At 40.7% G+C, this 24,140-nt stretch overlaps 1 protein-coding gene across 3 annotated transcripts; it reads right to left on the bottom strand.

Annotated features, from left to right (window-relative positions):
• Window positions 1-311: 311 nt before the first annotated feature.
• Window positions 312-23,317, bottom strand: zgc:194930 (uncharacterized protein LOC557813 homolog). 3 transcript variants are annotated; one of them, XM_046064989.1, is made up of 4 exons: window positions 23,088-23,317; window positions 15,112-15,157; window positions 8,925-8,977; window positions 312-2,196 (listed from the first exon to the last, which is right to left on the bottom strand). In XM_046064989.1, exons 3-4 carry the CDS (start codon window positions 8,954-8,956, stop codon window positions 1,413-1,415), a joined length of 816 nt encoding a protein of 271 aa, XP_045920945.1. In that variant the 5' UTR covers window positions 8,957-8,977; window positions 15,112-15,157; window positions 23,088-23,317; the 3' UTR covers window positions 312-1,412. The 3 variants fall into 3 exon arrangements, with proteins under 3 accessions (XP_045920945.1, XP_045920946.1, XP_045920943.1); XM_046064990.1 differs by having other exon boundaries at window positions 15,116-15,157; XM_046064987.1 differs by lacking the exon at window positions 15,112-15,157.
• Between the last annotated feature and the right edge of the window lie 823 nt (window positions 23,318-24,140).

The following is a 24,140-nucleotide window of genomic DNA, read 5'->3' as shown; positions in this document are numbered from 1 at the left end:
AGATTTACATTTATTTTATGTCTATTTTACTGGGTACCCTGTCATTCAAAAAGAAAAAATAAATTTCCTTTATTTTGAAAATGTTCCTTTCTCTTTTTAATTTGCCTATTTTTAATATTGTTCCGATCCCAAAATACGATCCTATAGCCTTTACATGTGCATGAACATCATTTTATAAATCTTTCACATAATTGAAAATGAGCACTGACACAACAATATACTGTATGTATAATCTTTGGCTCAATAAAACATATTTTGAGACAGAAACACATAGCCTGACCAGTAAAATAGAAGAAGAAAAACAGAGCTAGTAGGGTGAATTGATGGCCCCTTTATTCAGCAAAGATTTGGCCTTAGCTGTTCTTGTCAAGCTCAAAGTTTGGTTAAGGTTGAAAGGCTGCAGAAACTAAGGCGATATTAGTGACATGTACATGTTTTCTTTTTTATCCTTTGGTAACCTGCTCAAGATTTCAAGTGTGCATAGATCTTCTGATAAATTACATGAATTAACAAAATAAACAGTGAGAATTGTCAGTGTACATGTGTCTGATGATGTAAGAACAGTGTGTAAACTAATTTTCTACATACATCATTCATTTTGTTTTATTCTGATGAAATCAACACAATAAGCTATAAATAAGGATCGCTTCTCATCCTCCCTCTCTCACTGCTCTGCTCCAGACTATAGCAACGTCCAGTCTCTACTCACAATAAATCAACAGCGATGCGAGTAAAGATATTATAAATAACAAGAGAAGACACAATAGAGACAAAAAACATGGGTAGTGTATAAAAAATATGCGATGACCTTTTGTTTTTCGCCCTCTCAGTGAAACGAGGGTGAGATTCCTGAAGATACAGGGAGCTATGGCAAGGACTGTGTGTTCACAATGGACATATTGATTCTATGCTAGCAATAAGCATAGCTTTGCCCCGAAATGAGGCAAAAGTGTGATAAAAGCAACGTGTTTGTTTTTACTAGCACCTGTACAAGGGAAGTATGGACGTGGCAAAGCAGTGTGTGAGCTTGTACAGGCATATAAGGGCGGTGGAGTGTTAAATACACTAGATTCAAAAGGGCTAACGGGTTGATAAGACCGAAGGTGATAGTCACAGTCTACAAACTGATGTCTCTTCATTTGTGGCTTTACACAAACCTTGCAGCATTGGAAAAGTCGCCTCCTTCACAAGGCAGACATTATCTTCTGTCTGTGTGAGCAAAATAAAAAAATATCCAAGACTTTGAGTTCAAAAATAAATCTGTACTTTTTTGTTGTAAACACAGTTTTCCTTCATTTGTTCCAAACAAAAGGGGTGTTGTTCAGAACCGTGGCAAAGTTTCATGGTGGTTTTGAATGCTCCATCAAGTCACAAGTTTTTAGGTGACGAGCAAGAGGCAGCGCAGAGGTCTGTCACTCACAGTCCTCCCCAGCGGTGGCGGCCTCCAAAGCAGCAAGAGCCTCCGCCACCATCGAGTCTGTGACGCTCTGCACCTCCTCCTTCTTGTCCCTCGCCTCCTCTTCATCCTCGCTCTTCATCACCGAGATCCCGCTTTCAACAGTGGAAACGTCCAGAGTCTTTGGCAGTCTGAGCTCGTCCCTGGTGTCTGCTGAGGACAGGCTGGTGGTGCTGGTGTGGATGTCCACTGACAGGACGCTACCCTCGTCGCCCGTGTCGCACAGATACTCGGGCGTCCCTCCCACGCCCTCGTCCACCTCGTCCGCTGACAGGCTTTCGTTGCCAGTCACACACTGAGTGATGGAGCTGTCCCACCCAATCGCTGTCGCACGGTGATCCTGCTCACCATAACTTGTCTGGTTCTCGTACTTGTTTATGTTGGGGTAAATGGGCACCTGGCTCGGGCCTTTTTCCTGCATCCCCCATCTCGGTGCCAGAGCTTCTGGCTGGATGATGTACACCTCTGGAAGTGGTTCGCTCCCCTGCCTGTGCACCTCATTGGCTGAGGGTGCGGCGTGCAGCCTGCGGTTGACATGGTTGTTGTCCACCTCTAGTTTTAGTGTGCTGTCGTTGGACTTGCTGTAGCCCATGTTGCGGAAGCCCTGCTTCTGCTTGTTGTGGCTGCTGAGCGGGTCGTTGCTGGGGGCCGCATCTGAGAGGTATTGGGGCTGGTAGAGCGAGGCGCCTGCGGAGTCAGTCTTCCTCACATCCACCGCCACAGAGGGGTCATAGATGTAGCTGGGAAAGAGACAGATGGAGCGAGTGTTACTTCCAGTGCTGAAACCATTAGCTGACTTATCAGATCGTCGAATTGTGAATAACTTCGATACTTTCTTAGTCTTTTAGGTAATTTATCAAGTAAGAATTGTATTGTTTTAAATTCTAAAATGTGAGGATTTGTTGCTTTTATGTAATTGTATAATTGTAATTTGATATTTTTAAAACATTTTTTTATCAACGGTAGCAGCGTAGCTACTACAATGTTGTACGTAGCTACTGTCAATGTTGGTTGGACACTTCGGTCCAGACTTGGATATCTCAACAACTATTTGATGGAAATTTGGCTCAGACATTCATGTTCCCCTCAGGATGAATTACTTTGATGATCCCCTGACTTTAGATCTGGCACCATCATACAGTCAAAATTTCTATTTGTCCTGTACTTTTTTTGACCAAATAGCCTGCCAGCAAAACAAATATTTCCATCACCCTCAGCTGTACTTTGTGTGCTAATTGGCAAATATTAGCATGCTAATACTAAGAAGGAGAACATGGTCATCAGCATGTTAGCATTGTCATTGTGAGCATGTTAGCATGCTGATGGTTAGCATTTAACTAAAACCTTCACTGTACCTAAATACAGCCGGACAGAGATGCTAGCATGGCTGTAGACTCTTTTTGATGTGGTCACCATAGCCCATGGTGACCACATCAAAAAGAGTCTGGATATTTTTCACTATTTTCCAACATTTTCTAGACTTTAAAAGCAATGGAAACAATCAGTAGTTCAGAAAATACACCTACATCTAATAATTTCAACACAAATGACTTTGAATCAAACCTGCTACAGAGATGAGACAGAATGAAAGATGCATTTGCAATATATTTTAACTTCCAAAGGCGTTGAGTTACACTGTTTGATTTCCTGGATCAGTTTGGCGGCAGACAGAGAGGACTATTTCTGTCCGTCTGACTGGGCTCCAGGAGTCAGATGATCCCGTGAAAATCAATGAAAACACCCTCACACACTATACACTGATGTACCTTTCTAAATGCCACTGTTTCGTCTAAGTCATGCATGCACCTGATGTTTATACTGGCTGCATTCGGCTGTGGTAATATTTGCACTGCTCATATGAATGTCAGATATATTATGCAGACTGTACAAAGGCCTCTGACTGCACTCTTCTCTCTCCAATTCTGGTTCAGCGAAATGCTTATTTTTACTGTCAGATGTTTTGTTTGTGTTGCTGACTTCCACGGAGCAGAGGGAACCACAGGAAAAAAATTCATGTAAGTGAAGAGGATGAAACACAATGCGCACACAAACGCAGGTGTTTGGCATTTCTGTACTTCAATTTCTTGTTTTTTTATGTCCGACATATTCACTGATACCTGGCTATTTATTGGCCTAGCTCTAGCCAAAAAGGCTGGAAAATAATGAGAAAAGGAAAATAAGTAAAGCTAAACAATCGGCAGCATTTAAAGGAAAAATTAAACATCTTGAGGCCCCTTTAATGGACTGGCGATCTGTCTATGGCGTAAGGCCCGCCTTTCGCCCAATGTCAGCTGGGATTGGCTGCAGCCCCCCGCGACCCTGTACGCAGGATAAGCAGTTGACAATGGATGGATGGATTAAACATCTTGGAAAACGCTTACTGGCTTTCTTTCCAAGAGTTAGCTGAGAAGATTGATATCAATTTTTGATTTTCATTTGGTACAGAGAAAGAGGCAGTTAGCCTAGCTTAAGCTAAGCTAGTCTAACGGCTTAGTGGTTCTAGCTCCATACTTAACACACAGGTGTGAGAGTGGTATCAGTCTTCTCATCTTGCTATAACTCTCAGAAATAAAGCAAATACTTTCCACAATCACCTGCTTTAAATCAGACTGCTCTTAGATGCTAGCTTACTCAGCATTATGCTAAAAATTTAAGATAACAGCAACCCCCCCCTTTTCTTTTTTACGGTAGAAGTTAATGATACTAGATTATCTCTTAGGCTCACAGAAATAATTGTAGTAGTTAGTAGCATAGTTTGTCACTGAAAAATACCAAGATATACTTCACTGATTTTCAGATTTATGTCTACACATAATTAGCTGTTTCCTGCTGTGAGAAGACACTGATCACCAGTTTACAGTTAACGGTCTTCTTGATTTAACAGCTCAGAAAATACTTTTCGATAACTGAAACTGAAGGAACAAACAGAGACAAAAAAAAATGGCAGCTGATTATAGGCCTAAGTCTAAGTAAGAAAAAAAACAACAAATGATAAGAAACACAAATTAATTCACATTTTGTTTTTCATTTTGTTAAAGAAAATAATGAGCCCTAGTTATGCCGCATAGTTCAGCTCATTAATATGAGTGACAAGGGGCATTTTCAACTGCAACCAGCATAATAAGAGCTCCCATTCTCAATCAGATAAAGCAGCACTGATCCATTATTTAGCATTGGTGTGATGTATTTCCTGGTGTTTCTGTTGAGTCCCTGCTGTCGTCTGCTCGCTCCTCTGCTGTGCAAGTCTTATATTGTGTAAATTACAAGCCACCGTGCGCTCTGCCAGAGACTTGTCGATTCAGTTTAATAACATGACCCAATTCCTGAAAGGTCAGAGGCTAATTAATGCTCATTTAAGCTCTACGCCTTAAATAGCCCCTTGTAGACTGTAATGACTGTCTGATAGCCAATTTTGGAGGGTTTTCTTACAACGGTATAAGCAACAGATCTCACACATGCACCTGGAAAGGTATTAAGAGTGTTGGCAGGGGGGCTTTTTTTTGTAGATAGTGTCAGACATCACCTGCTGCGAGCGCCTACCATCTCTTCTTCCTTTCATTTGTTTTCTCCTCCACCCTGCGAGCCTCATGACCCCAGCAGAGCAAACTCCATCTCACACCTCTCCAGGTGCCTCTCCCCTTCCCCTCCTCACAAGCCTCCTCCTCGTCTCTCTTTCAGCGTCATTGTAATGTAGTCGCAGCTCACTAATCTACTATCCCTTTGCACTTGACTTCTCCTTGATTTGAGCTCCTTCCCTCGAGCTTTTTCCATCTACTGTCTCACTCCTGCCTCCTCCTCCTCCTTCTTTCTCAAGTTGTGCCCTCCACTCTTGTTTCTGTGCTCCTTATTCTGTGCTTTTATCTCACCCTCTTCAGTATTCACGTACTTAGCAAGAACCTGAGAATTAAGGACATAACTTTCAGATGTATTGACTGATTCAATAACAGCTTTTTTTCCTCACCTCCTGGCAAGCAGACACACAAACACATCACACGCCTACGCCTTTATAGCCACAAGCTAACACACACATGCTCACCCTTTCTGACTTAAGCACCTCTACCTCACCCTGCATCCTTCCCTCTGTCTGCCTTTGCAGTGGAGAGCTGAGAAAATGAATGTTTTCCATTTCTCTCACTCCTGGGCAGCGCTGCCGCTGAGTCCTGGCTGCCAAGGTGAAATTTGAAGCTTGCTTTCAGAGAAGCCAGACACACACAAGGTGTTTTTATATATATATATATATATATATATATAAAAAACACCAATGATTCATAAAGCTGGACAAAAGCTGTGTCAGAAACTGTATTTTCATCAGCTCTCATCTCCAAGCTATTTTCAAAGAGCAAACATTTCAGTTTTTGTTTTTTGCTGCAATGTATGAAGTCAAAACAGACAAAAAAGGCACAGAAAGTCCCACAGAAAGAGAGGAGCAGCAGCTCCTCAGGCTTAAGCTCTGATTTTAATGATTTTGCATATAAGCAGGTGCAATTTAATCTGGGGAGTTCCTGCTTTGCCCTCTCTGTCGGAATTCCCTTTCTGTTTTGTGTTTATTTTATTTTTTTAGATTTTTTTAGGGAGCTCCTCCATCCTGGAAGACGCCATTCTCAACACCGATGGTGCACCAGACAAGATGTTTCCCTCGTTGTTTAGCCACATCTGCATTTTGTGTCTGCTATACCAACTCACTACACAGATTTAAGCTGATCATACTGATTTCAAATATAATGCATGGTGCAGTGCTGCTAATGGATTTTATGCCACCAACAACTTTTAGGCTTCTGATAAACATCCTAATCTTTAGTTGTCTTAATGCAAGGCACATTGTCCTCTTGGACATTTCCACCTTTAAGTGGCAAAACATAATGTACAACACATAATATTTGAATGGGACTTCTGCACGAGCTCAATTGGGGTGCCTATGACAAAAACTCAGGGTCATCTGACAAAGAAGTTAACCCTATCTCAACTTTTACTATAACACAATGCAATGAGTTGATTCACGTCTCTGCCTTCTCAGTGATGACTGGCTTTTTGCCCTGTGGCCATGAGGAGCAGGTATAAACACTTCTGCCTTTAGACGCAAACAACACATTTTGCACAAACTACTTCATTTGAAGCATACTGAACCCCTAACTCATTTATGGATGTCCAATTAAATATACCTGGGAAGTTGTGTTTCCTGCTGCACTGTAATCTACAGTAAATGTTGCCTTCTGTGACACTGATTTCTCATAAAAATGCATAAGTAAAGAGAGATTTGAGAAATCTAAAATGAACTTCTGATCATGTCCCAGAGTCCCTTTAAATAAGTAATAAAACAAAAATCTGATATCTTTTATTCAATTTGTACCAGTTTTCAAAATAAAATCCTTGGATAGTTGGGAACCCGCAAGAGTCAGCCTGCTGATACTGAGGCCATGGTGTTGACCCAGTAACCTACACGCCCCTGCCCCGCCAAACCCCAAACACCACTAAGCCCAGAAATGTGACACTCCAGACAATTAGGGAGGTATGTGTATGTGTGCTACAAGCATTCACTTGTGTGTCTTTGACATGGGTAAGAAAAAAAGTGCCGAGGGGAGGGGGATTACAACTCTGGTATGCGAATCACAACGTGCCCTTTCATTAATCTGCAATCAAAATCTTGTTCCCCGGCCCTGTTCTGTCTCCTGGTTCACCTCAAAAAGCAGAGCGATGTCGAGCCCTGACAACGATGCCTCATAGGTTTTTAATGAATAGACAGTCCTGCAAAGAAATACAGTAACCAAGGGTGATGGCTATTGGCATATTGACTCACAGTTTGTACAAAGAGGCCACGTGAGGCAGAGAGTGCAGACATATTATAAATGAACCTCTCACTATCTGCATGGAACGAGACATTCCATGTTCCTTGTCCACATCATTATGTGGACAAGGAGACATGTGAATTGGCACTGCGAAGCTGCAGATAAAAAAATCGACAATGACAATTTAAATAACTGACTCATCATTTTTATCCCCGACAATTCATTTAATAACAAGACAAAGAGGCTGTTTTCAAAACGGGCTAAACTGCTGTCTCAGAAACAGGACAGCGAGTCATCAAGTGCTGTTCCAAACGGCTCGAACGATCTCTTCCTGTCTCGTAAGATGCCTTCAAACTGCCCCTGTAATGGCTAGTTTTGAAGGCAGCATCGATGGTGACTTGATGCCACCTATTACCCACAAACCAGTGTGGCTGCGGCAGCCTACGAAAACCGGTCAAGATGACGGACAAACAAGCCGAATTTGTGTACAAATATACCTTTTTAAAAGTTTTTAGTAGTTTTTAGTAGTTTTCTCGCTTCGATTTTTGAAAAGCTAGTGAGAACTTAACACTGAACTATCATATTAGCCTGTGACTGTAACCAGCCAAGTTTGTTCAGTATGATTTTGGAGGCGTCTGTTAGCCATTTGGCTAGTTAGCTGATGCTAAGGCTAGCTGACGTTGTGCGTTGGCGTAAGTGCTGCCCTAGAAGGCGCTGGAGTCCCGCTTCTTTTGGGCGATTTCAGTCTGGTTGTAATTCGTCCAGATCGCTCTCACTTTCATGTAAAGGCAGTTTTTTTCCAACTGCAGGCGCTGCAAAGCAATCTCTATGGGTTCCGGGAGGGCTCGCACTTACTTACAAATACGGCACAGTATGTAGACTAAGGAACAATCTTTGTCTCATAGCAGACTTAGACCATTGAGCTGGTCATCTTAGCCATTATTGCAACAATTGCCCCCCCCTGAGAGATATGGCAGGGGCCGCCACTGCATGGCGATAAGCAGTTTTAATGTTTACCATGTTCACCAGCTTAATTTAGCGTGTTAGCATGCTCACATATGCCTATTAGCACTAAACAAAGCACAGCTGAGCCTGACGGGAATGTCGTATTTTGCCATAAAAAAAATAAACCGGTTTATGGCACTGGATTTAAAAAAAAAGAAATACAAAATACACAAATGGAAATAAACAACACAGACATAGCCTAAAATGTATGTTGTGTGAATGTATACTGAACCAGCGATTTGATTTCTGTCCTGTTCCAGCAGGGTTTTATAGTGCAGGTGGGCCACACCGCCTGAAATAAAGACTGCCTCCAATAACATCATAAAAACTTTATACCCTTGTGCGAATTAAAACATTAACCAGCAAGAAAAAGGGCAGAGGAGCTGTTTCATACAGTAAAAGCCATATACTGAATGAGTGTGGCCGCTGTTTAGGACGTCACAAATTACCTTCCAATCACCTCCACGTTTTTTTAGAGGCTCTGAGACACGTATGTCCTTGAAACATAAAACCAAAACTGGCTAATTACCACTAGAGGAATGTGGGAAAAAACATTTAATTCTTGTGAACCGACCCTTTAAATCACTGACATCTAACAATAATAAGATAGTGTCCTGGCAACGTTCACTTGTAAGACAGAAAAGTGGCACCAAACAAACAACTGCAGACACATTTCTCACCTTTTGATCATCCTGCAGCATTGGCAACCCATTTGGCCAGCTGTGTTGTGGAGCTGTGGAGGGACATTAAGAAAGCAATTAAACTTTAATCATGTTCTTTAAAAACATGCACATTTATTGTTTTTTCAGCGGGTGACATTTTCCCATCTGCAATCGCTCATCAAGGAAAGGTTACAGTTAGCTCCACAGTCGCCGGCCTGTACACCATCACACACACACACACACACACACACACACACACTTTGACAGAGTCCGAGACTGCTATTGATCGGACAGTTCAGCACCTCTGACATGTGAGTGGTTTTTAAATGAGAGCTTTTTTTCTGGGCTCGCTTGAAGATTTCACCTCATCAGTCAAGTTTTTGCTTTGCCCTTGGTCCCGACGGCGTTTGGATGCGAGGATGAAAACTCTGTCTACCTGAAGCACCGATAAAGATGTTATTGCCATCCATCACTGTTGTGTGTGTATGAGTGTGTATCATAGTGTGTGTATCTATGAGCACGAAGGGAGCGACCTTTTCTCTCCTGGTGGTGTGTCTCTCTAGGCTTTGGCATTTCATTGCCCGGGTAAATAATTAATCACTGGGTCTTGAATGGTTTTGTCTGCGAGCGAAGGAGAAAGAGAGCACGACAGAGGTAGAGGACACAGTATCTTGTGGAATAAAAGGAAGGATGTGTGTCCACGAAACAAAACAGTTTCTATTCCTAACCTTAGCTCTCTGACCCTGGTCTTTTGTTGTACATTTAGTTGAAAGTACAGTTTTCCAAGTACTTATAGAACAGTAGAGGACTAGTGCAACACATTCTGAGTGCAGCTTCAAATAAAAGCAGATCTATCGCAACTATATTTCATTAAAAGATTTCTCTTAAAAATGTCTAACTTTCCTACCCATTTGTACCTATGAGGGTGTAAATCTATAAACGAGTCTCTTAAAAAAGGTTATTAAAAGTTACTACTTCAAATAAATAGGCACTGTGGTTTTGATTCAAGTGAGAGTAAAAAGCGCATTTGTTGTGGACTATTTTCAGTAGTATTTCAGAGTATTTACAACAGCAGGATCTAGTGTTGAAAGTTTTCCTGTGATTTTAAGTGATTACTTCCCAGGAATATCTTGCTGTTCTAGCCACACACTAAATAAAGTTGATTTTGAACAGAACTGCAGGTAATTCATCATGAAGCCTAGAAAGAATTAACAACACTAACTACTCCCTATCTACAGAATCATTTCATCCTCAGATTTTTTTTAATGGAATGCAGTTTCATGTAAAGTCTGCATTAATACTGCTTTCAGGGAAGAAGAACCTAATTCTGGTGGCAATTAGAGTTTTCCTGTGATTTGAGGAACAGCAGCACTGTTCTTGGACATTTACTTGTAACATCAGCACCATCTTTTTGCCTACGTGCTTTAAATCGGGCCTACTGCCACCACTGAGGTCTGCATATCTGATTCAGCCACTTGTTGAGCTGCACTACTTTGTTCACCTTATCTAAAGAACATATTATCCAGTGCAGCAGTGTGGCTCATTGACGTTTTGGACATCAACGGAGCTTCACGGCACAGAGGATATGTACACATATACAACTGAAGATATATCAGGCTTTGACAACACAGGCAATACTTGTTAGTTGGATCATTTCAAAAAGGAATGTGCCATAGCTCTTGTAATCATTCCTTTTCTTCACTAATTTGTGAACCCATTAGTCGTGTAAATTTTCAAGATGTAGCGAAGCCAGGCAACTGTGATGTAACAGCCTTCAGTTATGCTGTGGGACTACACCTAATAATGCAAAGTCCTGGAGGGAACGATGTACACGTGGGTTTTGAAAAATGCACCAACTTGATGTACAGTGCTCCTCGAGTTAGCATTAAAGGCTTTTTAATGCCTTTAAAGACATGAAAGACTGTATTATTTGTGCCAAAGCAAAGCATGACTTAGCTATCCCAAGGCGTCTAATTATCCCCCTACGGGCTGCTGCTGTGCGCCAGCACAGAAAAAGAGTCCAGAGCCAGAGGTGAGTGAAGCCACAGATGACACAGACAAAGTCAACTTGGACAGAGTAGCGTCCGCTTGTCTTTGTGTGCCCTCTACTCTCTCTTGTGATTTGACGTGGGCTTGACTGTAAACCGGCTGAAACGATCACCACCACACATTCGTCTGCATTTTCACTGGGACCTCCGACACATCCACAGCCACTCATGAAAAAGCCAAGAGGGTGTACCACGCCAAGTGCACCTCAGAGCGGCTGAGAGGCCCAGTGGTTCGACCGGCTGTGCTTTAACTACAGGACCCTGATTTAACACACTGCCGCATTGGCAAGCACCCGCCCAGCTGAAGTGTCCCTTATCTTCCAGGAGGGGAGCAAGAGAAGAGGTAATTTCCCAGCGGGCATCGGGAACTATCACATTAATGGAGCATTAGTCCCCAAAGACCTCTGAAGTTACTATCGGCTGACTTTTACAATTACTAGTCACGTTCAAGCGGGTCAGTAATCTTCTGACAAGCTCCAACTCTGAATCCTCTGATCGCTCAGCCGCATTCCTCCCTCCGCCGCTGCCAGCAGCTTCCTCCCCCTCCTGTTTTCTTGTTACTTGGTGGCATTTCTTGCCTTGTGCCTTGTGCATTATGTATATTTCATATCTCAGCGATATGTGTCTGTTGCTTTCTGCTCTTCGCACCCCCGGGGGTGTTTTAATTTGCTGGCCTCGGAGTCGTGCAGGCTGCTTGGATCCGTTAGGGGAGCATCTTGGAGCTCAGAGCCTCCTCTGCCAAATACGACTGCATATCTGTTTGTTGCAATGAACAGTCCTAAAATGGTCCTTTGACATGACTGTCTCCGAGTGAATGGCTATAAATTAATCATGAGTTTGAATATGTTTAGTTCTTTCTTGGCACCATGTTTTCACCACTAAAAACTCGACTTGTATGACAGTACATGAATAATTAATTGTTGTGACGGAGGTAATCAAGCAATAACGAAACCATGTTAACCTGTTCTGTTATAACCCCTATGTAAGATTTTGAACCTGTAATGCTTTTTAACTGCACGTTACATGAAGATCTGCTGAATCCATCCATTTCATGTAACATAGTGAAAAGACAGAAGAAACTAGCAAAGAAACTATTTATTCCCCATACAACACACAACTATGAGTGTTATCTGGCTGATAATGCTTTAAAATGTTGATTAATCACACAGCTAAGACCACTACAAAGACATAAGAATCAACCAACAAGGGTAAAAGAGAAGATGGTACAACACGACCTTTTCAAGAATATTTCCCCCCGAGGTCAATCTCATGACTTTCCCTCTCATGTGTCAAATCATGGGAATGTAACAAGCTTTGGAAGAGATGGAAAACAAGTTTGGCTGACTGGGCTGGAAAAGGCTGGTTTTGCATCGGCATGAAGTTGGGTTGCACATTTGCAAGGCAAAACTCTGGGCTGGCAGACAATATGATTGTAGTGTTACCTGCCTCCGGCCAACCATTCTGCTGCTGGTCAGCAAAAACAACCTCTCAGTCAGAGGGGAACTAGTCCTGCAGGGCAGAGATGACGCAATGAATCTTAGCCCCAGCAGCTAACAACACTCCTCCAAGCAGCCGTGGCCAATGAGTAACTAGCTAGTTACATCAATGTACTGATAACTAAGTGACATTAAAAGTCAAAGACAACTGCCAAGAGCTCTGCTGGAAGAAAATGACAAGACAAACACGACTAACACGGCTGGCTGGCTCCAGTGTATCAACTCACAGCTGTCATCTCACTGTGTTTGTAGAGTAAATAGCTATAAAGAAGTGAGAAAAACAGCAAACTGCATGCTAGTGCTGTGAACACCAGGGTTTTTACTGGCTCAAAATGAGGCAGAGGTGGTATCACCCTGATCACCGTGCACGTACCGTGCCTTTAACTGGCTCAAGCAAACACTTTTTATACACAACATATTTTAAGAGTTCAAAGAAAATGACAATTTTCACTTTAAAGCATATTTTCTAAAACAATAAAAGGGGCCCTGTTCAACATTAAATTAAATACAACATTAAAGCTATTGTGTTAATTTACAGTTAACAAGCAGCAAGTTTAAAATCTAAATCAAATCAACATCAGCTCTTGTTTTCACTTATAGTTCAGGTTTGTCCTGCCGTGTAGCTGATGGGAATTCCTGGATATTAAATGTTCATCTGCAACTTTCTGTATTATCATATTAGACAAAGAAAAGCAGCAACTCCTCACAATTTAGAAGGTGGAAAAGAGTAATTAATGTTTTGGTTTTATAAAGTTGCTTTGATGATTGTTCAATTATCAAAACTGTTTCTGATTATTATTTCAAAAGCATCGAAATATTATGATTAAAATACCAAACAGTGTATATTAAGTAGTCAATCAATCAATTACAACCTTAAGATGCTGCTAGCAAGTTAATACATCAGTAATAAATGACATAATAATTTTCACTCTGACAGGGCACAGTCAGCATAAATTCATGATACTTGAGTAAATTCTGCTAATCCTGCAGTACATTTACCGAAGTAAAATTTTAAATGCAGGATTTTAACTTGTACTTACCGTGTTTAATATGGTTGGGTTGTAAGGATCTAAATCTTCCACAACTGTATAAAAATAAGTTAAGTTGTTGCTTTAATTGAGCTGCAATAAAACTTTTCATGAATGCACCTTACACATGAGGTCATAGAGTGATGTCTCCAGATATACGGAGGTTAAAGAAGGCAGATTGAGCTGTAAGCGTTAAAGCACATCAGAGGATTCACAAGAAACTAAGATGTCAGAAATGAGGATTTCCCCTCGCCCTCTGAAGCCTCCCTCAGGCTTTACAGTAACCAACAGCTGAACATCCAGCTGACCAATGGTGTCGTTCCCCTGGAAACTTTCCAAACTCATAATGAGATCAAGGATTCAATCTGTGCATCAAATGACTATCATTCATTCAGATATTGGCCATTGTTGGCTGGCAATAGCAGTGCTTCGTCTGCTCCCTGTGCCATTCAATATATTATATATTGCTCCTGTTTTTTAAGATAGGGAAGATCGTAGGACGATTACTGAAAGGGAGAGATATTTCAGCGCTGGCAGTTTGGCCGAGCTCCCATTTTTTCACTTTCTGAGTTTCCCCCAGAGGAAATTGAAACATTTCATCTTGGAGAAACGGGTGCAATAAAAGTGAGATTGCTGTAGTGTGTCCCCTAAATGTGGGCTGGATTGAAATCCAGGGGATACCCGTGGAAATGGCAGTCAGAGCCATTTTTTGAAAGATTGCTGCAGGTGAAAAAATTTCATCAGGAAAGATAAGGCTTAAAATAATTCTTCCTCTGGAAAGAGTCTGGTTGAAACTGACTTTTACCTGTTAAGAGTTTGTTTTGAAAACTGGAGTTACTGTGTGTAACAATTGAAAAAGTCTCTGAAATGAGGATAACATTAGAAAAGGAAAAAAATAATTTTAGTTATTAGTTTTAAAGGTTGGTGTGTACCCTTACTACTCGGTTAATAAGCTGAATACATTTTTAAAGACCATTAAAGTGTCATCTGTACATTTAGAAATAAACTGCAAAACGGTCATTTAAATGGATACACGATTACCAAGTCAAGATTGAGATTATGGTTCAATAGCATTTTAGCTAATCTTAATCTAACCAATCCCTTATCAAATCTTAATTAGGTTTAACTTTCAAGATTTGCAATAGAGTAGAGTCAGAAATAACTAAAAATATGATATGATTCAGAGTTTGGTGGTTAGTGGAGGTGTTAAACCCTCTCCTGTTTAATGTAGTTACTGGATTACTGGAGTTAAACAATCACCTCACTCATATAATACGTAGCTTTTGTTGTGAAATGCGTATTATATTTCATAAAAATGTAAGAATTTCCTCAGATGTTATTTTAGGCACCTCCACTATAAAACGCTGCGGGAAACACGGAGATATGTAATAATCACTTCTTGTTAACTCAGTTGCCTACTTATGTTTACACCTTATTTTTCACAAGCTATTTGATTAGTTTTTTTCTGTTGCTATGGTACTTTTATCTGTACTATCTATATTAATATTTTTCATTCTGAGGAGTCAGCTTTAAATTTTTTCCCCCAGTAAGTACATTTTGTTTTAAGCCTGTTTTTCGCTAGCCAAAATTCGCATTAAATAATACTGCAACATGAATTACAGATGCATCTTACCAACCAAGCTAGCTAGCTCCAACTTCTCGTCCGAATGTGGTCACGTCTGGTTAGAAAAAAAACAAGATGGCTACGGTCAAATTACCAAACTTGAGGCTTCAAAACAGCAGTCCACAAACAAATGATTAACATCACAGTGGCTACGTCCACTTCTTTTATACAGGCTATGGATACAAACAATGTGTTTTGGTGAGAAACACTGAATGTAAACTTTGTTTACAAGAAAGCTCAGCAGGGCACCTTTAATGTGGAAAATGTAGAACCAGGTGTTTGTTTGTGATAGTTACTGTAGTGATTAGATCTCCGGACTCTCATATCACCTCAAAATACAAAAACACACAGTCACCTCCTTGAGATACTCTGTTGCATATCTGATACCGCTTGTTTTTTGTTGTGCCCTTGGGTGAGTGAAATCTATCCACAACCATTTCTGTATATCTGTGGGTTTGAGTTCCTGGTCTAAACACTGTGCATTCCAACACTATCAATTAAATACAGGTAGAAGAGGTTTAGAGACAAAAACAGAGAGCTTGAATAACGTTAGAGGCTTGCCAGTAGATCCCTAAAAAAATGTTTCTCTTATCTACTGGCAGTAATTGAATGCACATTCAGAGAGTTGTTCCCTGAGGTGTAGGTATGAATATTTCTCCTGAGTGTCTGACCCTGCTGTTACAACTCAGCTCAGTTACCTGATTCGTGAAACGGTTGGCGTATGTAAGCTGTGTGTTACATTATAAAGTCGTAATTTATCTCTTGACACCTACTCTGGGCCGGTCAGAGTGTCTGTGTTGGTGTATGTGTGTGTGTGGAGGGATGGTGAGAAGGGAGATCGTGTTCATTTGGGTGACACAGGAGGAGTGTAGTGATGGAAAAGTGGGCTAACTGGTCAGCCGTCAGTCTGACAGGCTGTTGTTTTTGCTTACTGCTCTTTTTCTTGTGTTTCAAACACATCATTTTTCTTGAAATTTGAACTTTCACATCATGCGCTGTCATGTCAATGCAGTCAGAAACACGGCGGGACTTTACAACGCTACAATCCAGTGCTTCCCACATATAGACTTTTCTTGGGTGGGCCCATTTTAGCACTCTGCAGACAACCACAGAGAGAGTTGTCTCTCAGATGTCATTCATTAGCTACCATGTTGGTTTCGTTTCGATGGGCTATGTCATTAACCAACCTCCTCCACATGAGGAGCACCTGCTGCTGAAGGGAAAGGGAGCAGATTGAAGTAGACAGTAAACACTAAAATATGGTGGAGCATGAAGTAGAATTAAAATAGTGACGAAAAAAAAGGTGGCACCGCCACCGCCCAAGTTCTCTGTCAAAAAACAAAAAAACAGAGGGGGGAGGGTTTCTTCATGACAATACCCCCCTATGAGAAAACTTTTCTCATAGTTTATCAAAGTATGAAAAAACTTTTCTCCCACTGTTTATTATTAGATTAATAAATGGCCTACATAACTTTACATCGCGATGCAGAGTTGCAGTGAAAAGATAGAAAAGACAGACACATGCTGTGTTTAATTCTGAAGCACAGTGAGTGGGTAAGGGGAGAGCGACCGATTAAAAGCCGTCGCCTTCAAGATTGTCACTGAGTGAAACCCTGTAGCTGTGTGTTCGGGTATGTTCACTGGTGTAACAGGGACACTGGGCTGCTTGTCATCATAGAAACAGACCATCACATTGTGACATTTATTGCAGCTTCAGTAATATTGACTGCCTTCCCTTCGACACACAGCAAACCCTAACAAAACTCGATCCATACCGTGAGTTTTGTGATCCGTTGCATCACTGGAGAAGTAGCACTGATAACTCTGAGGGGGGGATACATTTTGTCCCCACCTGGGATAAAAAATATTGAGCAGAGGCAGGACTGGCGACCTGTCCAGGGTGTACCCCGCCTTGTGCCCAATGTCAGCTGGGATTGCCTCCAGCCCCCCCCGCGACCCTGTGCGCAGGATAATTGGTTGACGATGGATGGATGGATGGAGAAGAGGCAGGGACATAGAAATGAGAAAGGGGGAAATCCAACGCATCCCCCCTGGCAAATCGCACCCTGCCTATCTCCACTGACAAGGCATTTAATTATAATGACCTCTTCACAAACCTCTGTTTAATGCTACTACAAGCAATTTTAAGACACCACTTTTTACTATTTTCTGACATTTGATGGGCAAAACTAAATAATAATCTGTTAAATAAGGAAGTGATATGTGCTGGCCTCTAGCACTGCCAAAATGTGGTTGACCTGCACACAGTAGCGTGCCTGAACGCATCATGTGTACACACGAACACTGGACTGGAACTGCTGGCGCCTGTTTGCGCCATAGAGACAGAACCAACATCTGAGCAGCTGCTTTTTACCGCAAATCTGCTCATTCGGTTTTTACCACCATGAGGGCAACAGAGGGCCCGCACCGCTGGTTTTGGCCTTGGTGTCCTAAATTCTGGCTGTAATGCTCAAAAAGTGGCCTCGCCCTAAAAATTACTTAATTCTCATTCATGCAATTTTATTCTACTTAATTAATTTTTGTTTTTTAATGCTGTTCTTATGTAAAGCTTTGAATTGTGTTTGAAAGGTGCTATGCAAATAAAGCCACCTTTGCCCTGGACCTTTTAACTGTATCTCCAGAAGACATGGGGATATGGTTTAAAGCTCTGGAAATAGCTAAGAAAGTGAACCTTGTGCGTATGAATATGTGGGTCTACAATTAATCTCTACCCTCAAGATTTCCCAAGATATTTTTTTTCCCAAGCTATGAATCACTAAACATGCTCAATCAATTCTTAATATCATCCATCCTGCTTACAGGGTCGCGGGGGGCCTGGAGCCAATCCCAGCTGACATCTGGCGAAAGGCGGGGTACACCCTGGACAGGTCGCCAGTATTCTTAATATCATCTGAATTACAAATAGTTCTGCATGTAATCTCAACATCCAGCCTCGTTCTTCTTGTGATCTTTTATCCCTCTGGGTGCTAAATCAAACCTGATCTACAACCAAACTCCATTTCATCAAGCTGCAACCGGCTTTTATCTCACATGTGTGCTCAAGAAAACAAAGTAATTATTGCAGGACTTCCTCATAGTCATTGGCGGACGGTGTGACCCTCTTGCATTTCTCGGCTGGAAGAGAACCACGGCGTTCGATAAGGTGGTCAATTTAGGCTTCTTATCAGCTCTGAGGCTTTTAAAATCCAGCTGAAATGTCAACACGCGATTTTTAAGTTGGTGCAGTGACAAAAGAAAGGAAAGTGCTGCTGTCTCACCCACTGCTTTATCCTGCTTTTAATAACCTGCATGTACAGTAGATGAGAGATAACCTCCCACACCTGATAACACTTCCCATGAGAGAGCCCCGGCGATTTAGCTGAGTGATGTTACCGTGTAACTTTTTCAATTACGGCTCGCACAAAGAGAAGAAATTGAAGAAAGATCTGCTATTAAGGGGAAGGAGGGGGAGAGTCAAATCAGTTCAAAATAAGACGCTACAACTTTTGATTTGAGTGCTTGACACACGTGCGCTTGACGAGGTGACCTTCAGTCGGCTGATTTGAAGAAGCCAGGACGTGATTAGGCAAGTGTGGTGAGTTTCCATGGCCACCAATTTCTATAAAGCCAGGCCTTGTTAAGGAACAATCTGCAGCGCGTTTGTTTTGATTTCATATTCATGCTGACACACACGGCTGCTGTTTTTCTACATAAACCAAACGATGGGACAATGCGGGAGCTCAATCAAATGACTATTGTCATTGATCAGCTGCTCCAATTGGAAGTGTCAGGTGGTACCCTGAAGTGTGTGTGTTCACGTCTGCTTCTGTGTGTGTGTAATATGATGTGCTGTGTCCACACATCTTTTCCAGACAGCCTTGGGCAGCAGGCTGATGAAAACAGGTCCTGTCTCTCCTCTCTATTACCCAGCTGCCCGCACTTATCAATAGCCCTGCTCACCTCACGCTCCCTCTCTCACACTGCAAACAGACCGGCTGCTGTTTTTCCTCCTGCGGATCCTCCTGACCCAGGAGCTAAGAATTGTACTTTAGGGAGTAAACAAGCCTACGAAGAGCCTGAGTTAGAGAGCACTTTCAAAATGACGCAGAGCTGGTAATGCAGTGGCGAAAAAAAAAGGAGGGTGAACATTCACACAACCATTTTGGCAACAAAACACCTACATATCTTACCCAGGTTTGATATAATAAGTACAGCTAGTATGAATTTATATCAGAAAAGGCAGACCTACTTCACTTCACACTTCCGTTTTCATTAATTAAGCCCAAGGTGATGTCTTCAAATCACTTGTTCTCTTATTTTCACCATACTGCAGATTCATCCATTTATTATTCTCAGAGCCTGAGGTGAAGTCAAATTGCTTGTTTTGTTTGATCGACAGTCCAAAACCCACAAAATATTCAATTAATAATTATATAAAGCTGAAAAAAGCCAGCAAATCCTCCCATTTGAAAAGTTGAGACCAGACATAGTTTGGCATTTTAGCTTGATAAATGCCTAAAACAATTATAGTGGTTGTCATAGTTGATGCTCATTATTTTTCTGTCATTCAACTTATCGTTTCAGTCCAGTTATCAGTTGGGTTTTGTTTTTAATTGATCATCCTGTTGATTCATTGTCAAAAATAATGACTCATGTTCTTCAAATTAATTAGCTAGTCAGAACAACAGCCAAACTCCACAAAGACTCATTTTATGATGATATGAAATGGAGACAAACAAGCAACTTTCTTACTACATGAGAAATTATCAAATTATTAGTTGGTTTTAATATTTGGAAAATGTCCTTGGAGTCATTTACCTCAACAAATGCAAAGAAGGAACTATTGCAGGCACCCAAAGTCAAAATCTTCTCTTGCGGCAGACTATATGTAATTTTTTATCATGGAAATGGTATATATAACGGTACAGTGACTGTTCTATAAATTCTTCCATACAAACAAAAACAACTCCACTTGCTCTGTATTTACAATTTCACTTTTCTCCCTGTTTTCTTGTTATTCTCTGGCAAACCAACTTTGAGGTGCATTACCGCCACCAACTATCGCTCTGGCGTGGTAAGCAGTAGGGTTGAGCAAGTACTCGGCTGAAATGAGTATCCGGTACATAAAATGTACTTTTTACGAGTATCGTCAGAGTTAAATGTGTCTATATCTGTTTTCTTTTAAAAAAACAGTTCTCTTCTATTGTAATTAAAAACATCGTGTTGAAGTGCAATTCTGAGGCTGTTGTGTAAACAGTTTTCTAATAAATTTAGAAACTTTTGATCAACCCATACCTATTTCAGGCTTAAATAACTAACTTCCGGTTAGTCATGCCCACGTCCGGGTTAAGCTCCACCGATTCCGAGTACAGATACAGATACTTTAATATTATGAACAGATACAGATACAGATAGTGGTTTACTCACTCATACCTAGAAGGCAGTCCTGCTGCCCAGATCACGTTACCTTGCAACGCAGCTGGATTTGCGGGGTTATGCAGGAATGGAACGTCAGAAACTTTTCTTGGACACTTCTTAGGTTTTTGCCGCCCTAATTTGTCTCTACCATAATTCTAGTAACTATAGCCTACTCTGTCACTTACAGAAGTTCATTTAGATTTAGATTTAGATGCCTAAAAAAAACTCAAGCTACATTTAAAAGCTGATAGCTAAAAAAGAGCCATAGAGTAATTATGCAATTCCTAATTTGAATAGTTGATTATTTGACTATCAAAATAGTCATACTTGCAGGCCTACTCAGTATATTGGGTGTAAGGTTTTGGTGTCAGTTAGAGCTACAACGGTTTGAGTCATTTTTGTCAGAAAGATTCTCTGATTCCAGCTTCTTAAATGTGAATATTTTCTGGTTTCTGGTTTCCTCCTCTGTGACAGCAAACTGAATATCTTTGGGTGACATTTGAGAACGTCGTCTTGGGCTTTGGGAAACACTGATGGTCATTTTTCACATTTTTCTGACATTTTACAGGGTTAATTTATTTCATATTTACAACAGGGTGGTACGATGAGCTGCAGTTTGTATTTATGGAAACTAAACAACTATTTGAATAATTGAGAAAATAATAAAAGGCAGATTAATCAACAATGAAGATTTGCAGGCCTTAGTGTCAGTCACGCCATATTAAAGTCTTTTTATTTGAGTGGTCTTGGATTATTCCTTCTTGTTTTAATCTAACAAGTGTGTTTATTGCCTACAAGTGTGTTTATTGCCACAGTACACTCCTCTGTCATTAAAACAACAGCCAAACTCCACGAAGGGATTGAAGGGGTTATGGTTTCCCTACACTGTCACACGACAAATCCTTTAGTTTTAAAAGAGAACACTGTGTATAATCTGTTTTCCATTTCAACAACAGCACTGAGCTCTGTTCCCATGTTTATATCCTGTTTCAGGTCGAGTCATCCAGCAGTAGCAGCCCGGGTGCAAAGCAAACTAGACCTTGGGCAAATATTATTTGCATACACTTTTAATGGCTCGTTTTGTCTGAAAGGCGCATGGGTTGAGTCTGCCACAAAGGGCAAGAAAATGGGGTTTAGCAAACTGCAACTTAGCATAGTGTGTAAACCTCATGATTTTGTGACTCTTGCCTACCTTCAGCTTAAAAAAGAGGTCAGAAGACACACACTGATGTGTGACAGCTGCTCTACACGGCTGGAAACGTCACACTTGAGAGGGTTGCATGTGATATATGACAGACATGGCAGTTTCAGGCTCAGACGTAAAGTGTGCATGCCTTTTAAAGTGACCCGGGGTTTAGTGAGGCTCCGTGTTAGATGTGCAAACAAAGCCCAAGGCCGTGTACATGAGTTCTGGTTGAGACCACTCCTCCTCCACCTTTCCGCTCCATCCCATCAAAGAACAAATGTCCCCAATAACATGCGGGCATTCACTCATTAACTTCACCTGCCCATGAGCAGTGTGCTCAAGGTGTGATGGAAATTTCTTTCAGCTCAGCTCCCACACAGCGTGGCTCATTTACAGCACAGTACGTGACACACTGAAACCTAATGGGTTTCAGCTTTATTTTTTCACACATACACTATACATATATTCTCTCTCTATATATATATACACACACACACACGGGAACTGTTCTGAAAATTGATTAATCGTTTGAGTCACTATTTAAGCAAAAAAAAAGCCAAATGTTTCCAGTTTACACATGTAAGGATTTGTTTCTTCTTTCAGTTTTATATCTTTGTAAAGTGAATATCTTTGGGTTTCTTGAGTGTCAGTCGTACTAACAAATTGATCAAATAAGAGAAATTAGCAACAAGAATTAAAAACTCACACATGACAGGTATTTTTACAGGCCAATACCAGTGACTTTTTATTTTTAAATGCCAGTATTTGTAGGCCAAGAATTTTCTTTCTAAATTCTGCAATTCTCTTATCAGAGTTTGTTTCAGGTCGCATTTAGACCTGTATGTTGGGAAATCATATTTACAGAAACACTTATAATACTTATAATTTATATATGAAAAATCCAAGTAATTAAAATCTTTAAGACTTTATTTTAGTTTTTTTATCTTTAAAAAAAATGCAGTCATTTACCTCTACTTACTCCTTCCTACAGTTTATACACATGCAATAAATAGTTTATAGTTAATGTGTAAATAGCCTGTGTGTCATTATGTGCAACAAGTGTGCACTCACCTTTATACTGCCTAGACTACTCAAAACAATTGTCCACAACTGTCCTATATTTTCATTAACTGTACATACATGTTTCCTATAACTATCTTGTTTTGTATAATATGCAGTGTTTGTAACACGGCTTTTGTTACTCGCCACTGGCCATATGGCTCACTAACCAACGTCCACCTGCTGCTATGGATAACTGGTCTAACAACGCGTCAACAACCCTTTTCACACACTTTGAAGTTAATTTACAACATCATTTTATTTTCTTCATGTAAGCACACCACAAAGACTATCAGAGTAACCAAAAGCTGTTTCAACGTACCTGTTGCGCTAAGCGAAGGTGTGGCACTTTGCCCTAGGTATCAAAAATGCACGGATAACTTCAGTTGTCATTTAAGTTGTTTCACTTCCGGTCCTTCACTGTGTAGAAATGACAGATAAAGTTGAAAAAGTAAAGGCTCCATTCAGCGTCTTGAGCTGGATATGGCTTCCCTCCTTTGGTTTGAGTTGTTGTGATGAAGAGTCCCCCCACCCCCTCGGCGTCTCCACAGTCCCATGTCTCCTGTTTGAACAGCGGTCTGGTTAGTCAGCCTGGGAAACCAGTGGACCGCCGTCAAGCCACAAATAGTGTAACACCACCGTGTCCTGTCACAACTTTCAAAATAAAACAAACCCACGTCCCATTATAATTCACTAAACTGTGCTTAACGTAGCTGTTATCATAAGGTGAAAGTGCTTTACAAGGAGCAGAAGGGGATAAAGAAGTTTAAACACAACAAATAGCCTAAAATAAACTTAACAATGTTATATCCTCATAGACATAGTGTTTTAACATAAAGTGTGCCTTTATCTTTGAATAACATATTTCATACACCTTTTGAAATCTTAATGATTTTAATTCATATTCAGTTCAATTAAATTTTATTTATATAGCCCCAATTCATAACAGAAGTTCTCTCATTCCACTTTTCATAGAGCATTTCTAGACCCAACAGTTCCCACCACGAGAAACCAAAAGGTAAATCGTCCTTTAAACAGGTTGGCTATAAACCTTGAGCAGAACCATGTACATGAATATAAATGTACAAAGTAGATGTATGAAATCAAGTTTCTGCGACAATACCTTTATCTATGAAGAACAGATTTCATAGACCTTTTTAGGATCTTTTTAGGACAGTGGTTCCCAACCTTTGGGTAGGAACCCACTAAGATAAATCTGAAGGGTCAAAAGATGATTAAATTGATTGTTTGTTACAGAAAACTATTTTTTCTCACCTATGTAAGTTGTTTTTGCGTTTTTTGATGAAATACTTGGTACTATTACATTTTAAAGCTTCTGAAATACCTATGCTATAATTTGAGACAAAAAAATAAA

This window comes from Micropterus dolomieu, linkage group LG12 (assembly GCF_021292245.1).
Source record: "Micropterus dolomieu isolate WLL.071019.BEF.003 ecotype Adirondacks linkage group LG12, ASM2129224v1, whole genome shotgun sequence".
In the NCBI taxonomy this organism is placed as follows: Eukaryota; Metazoa; Chordata; class Actinopteri; order Centrarchiformes; family Centrarchidae; genus Micropterus; species Micropterus dolomieu.
Note: the sequence above shows the minus strand (reverse complement) of the source record. Positions and strands in the feature narration are given on the sequence as shown.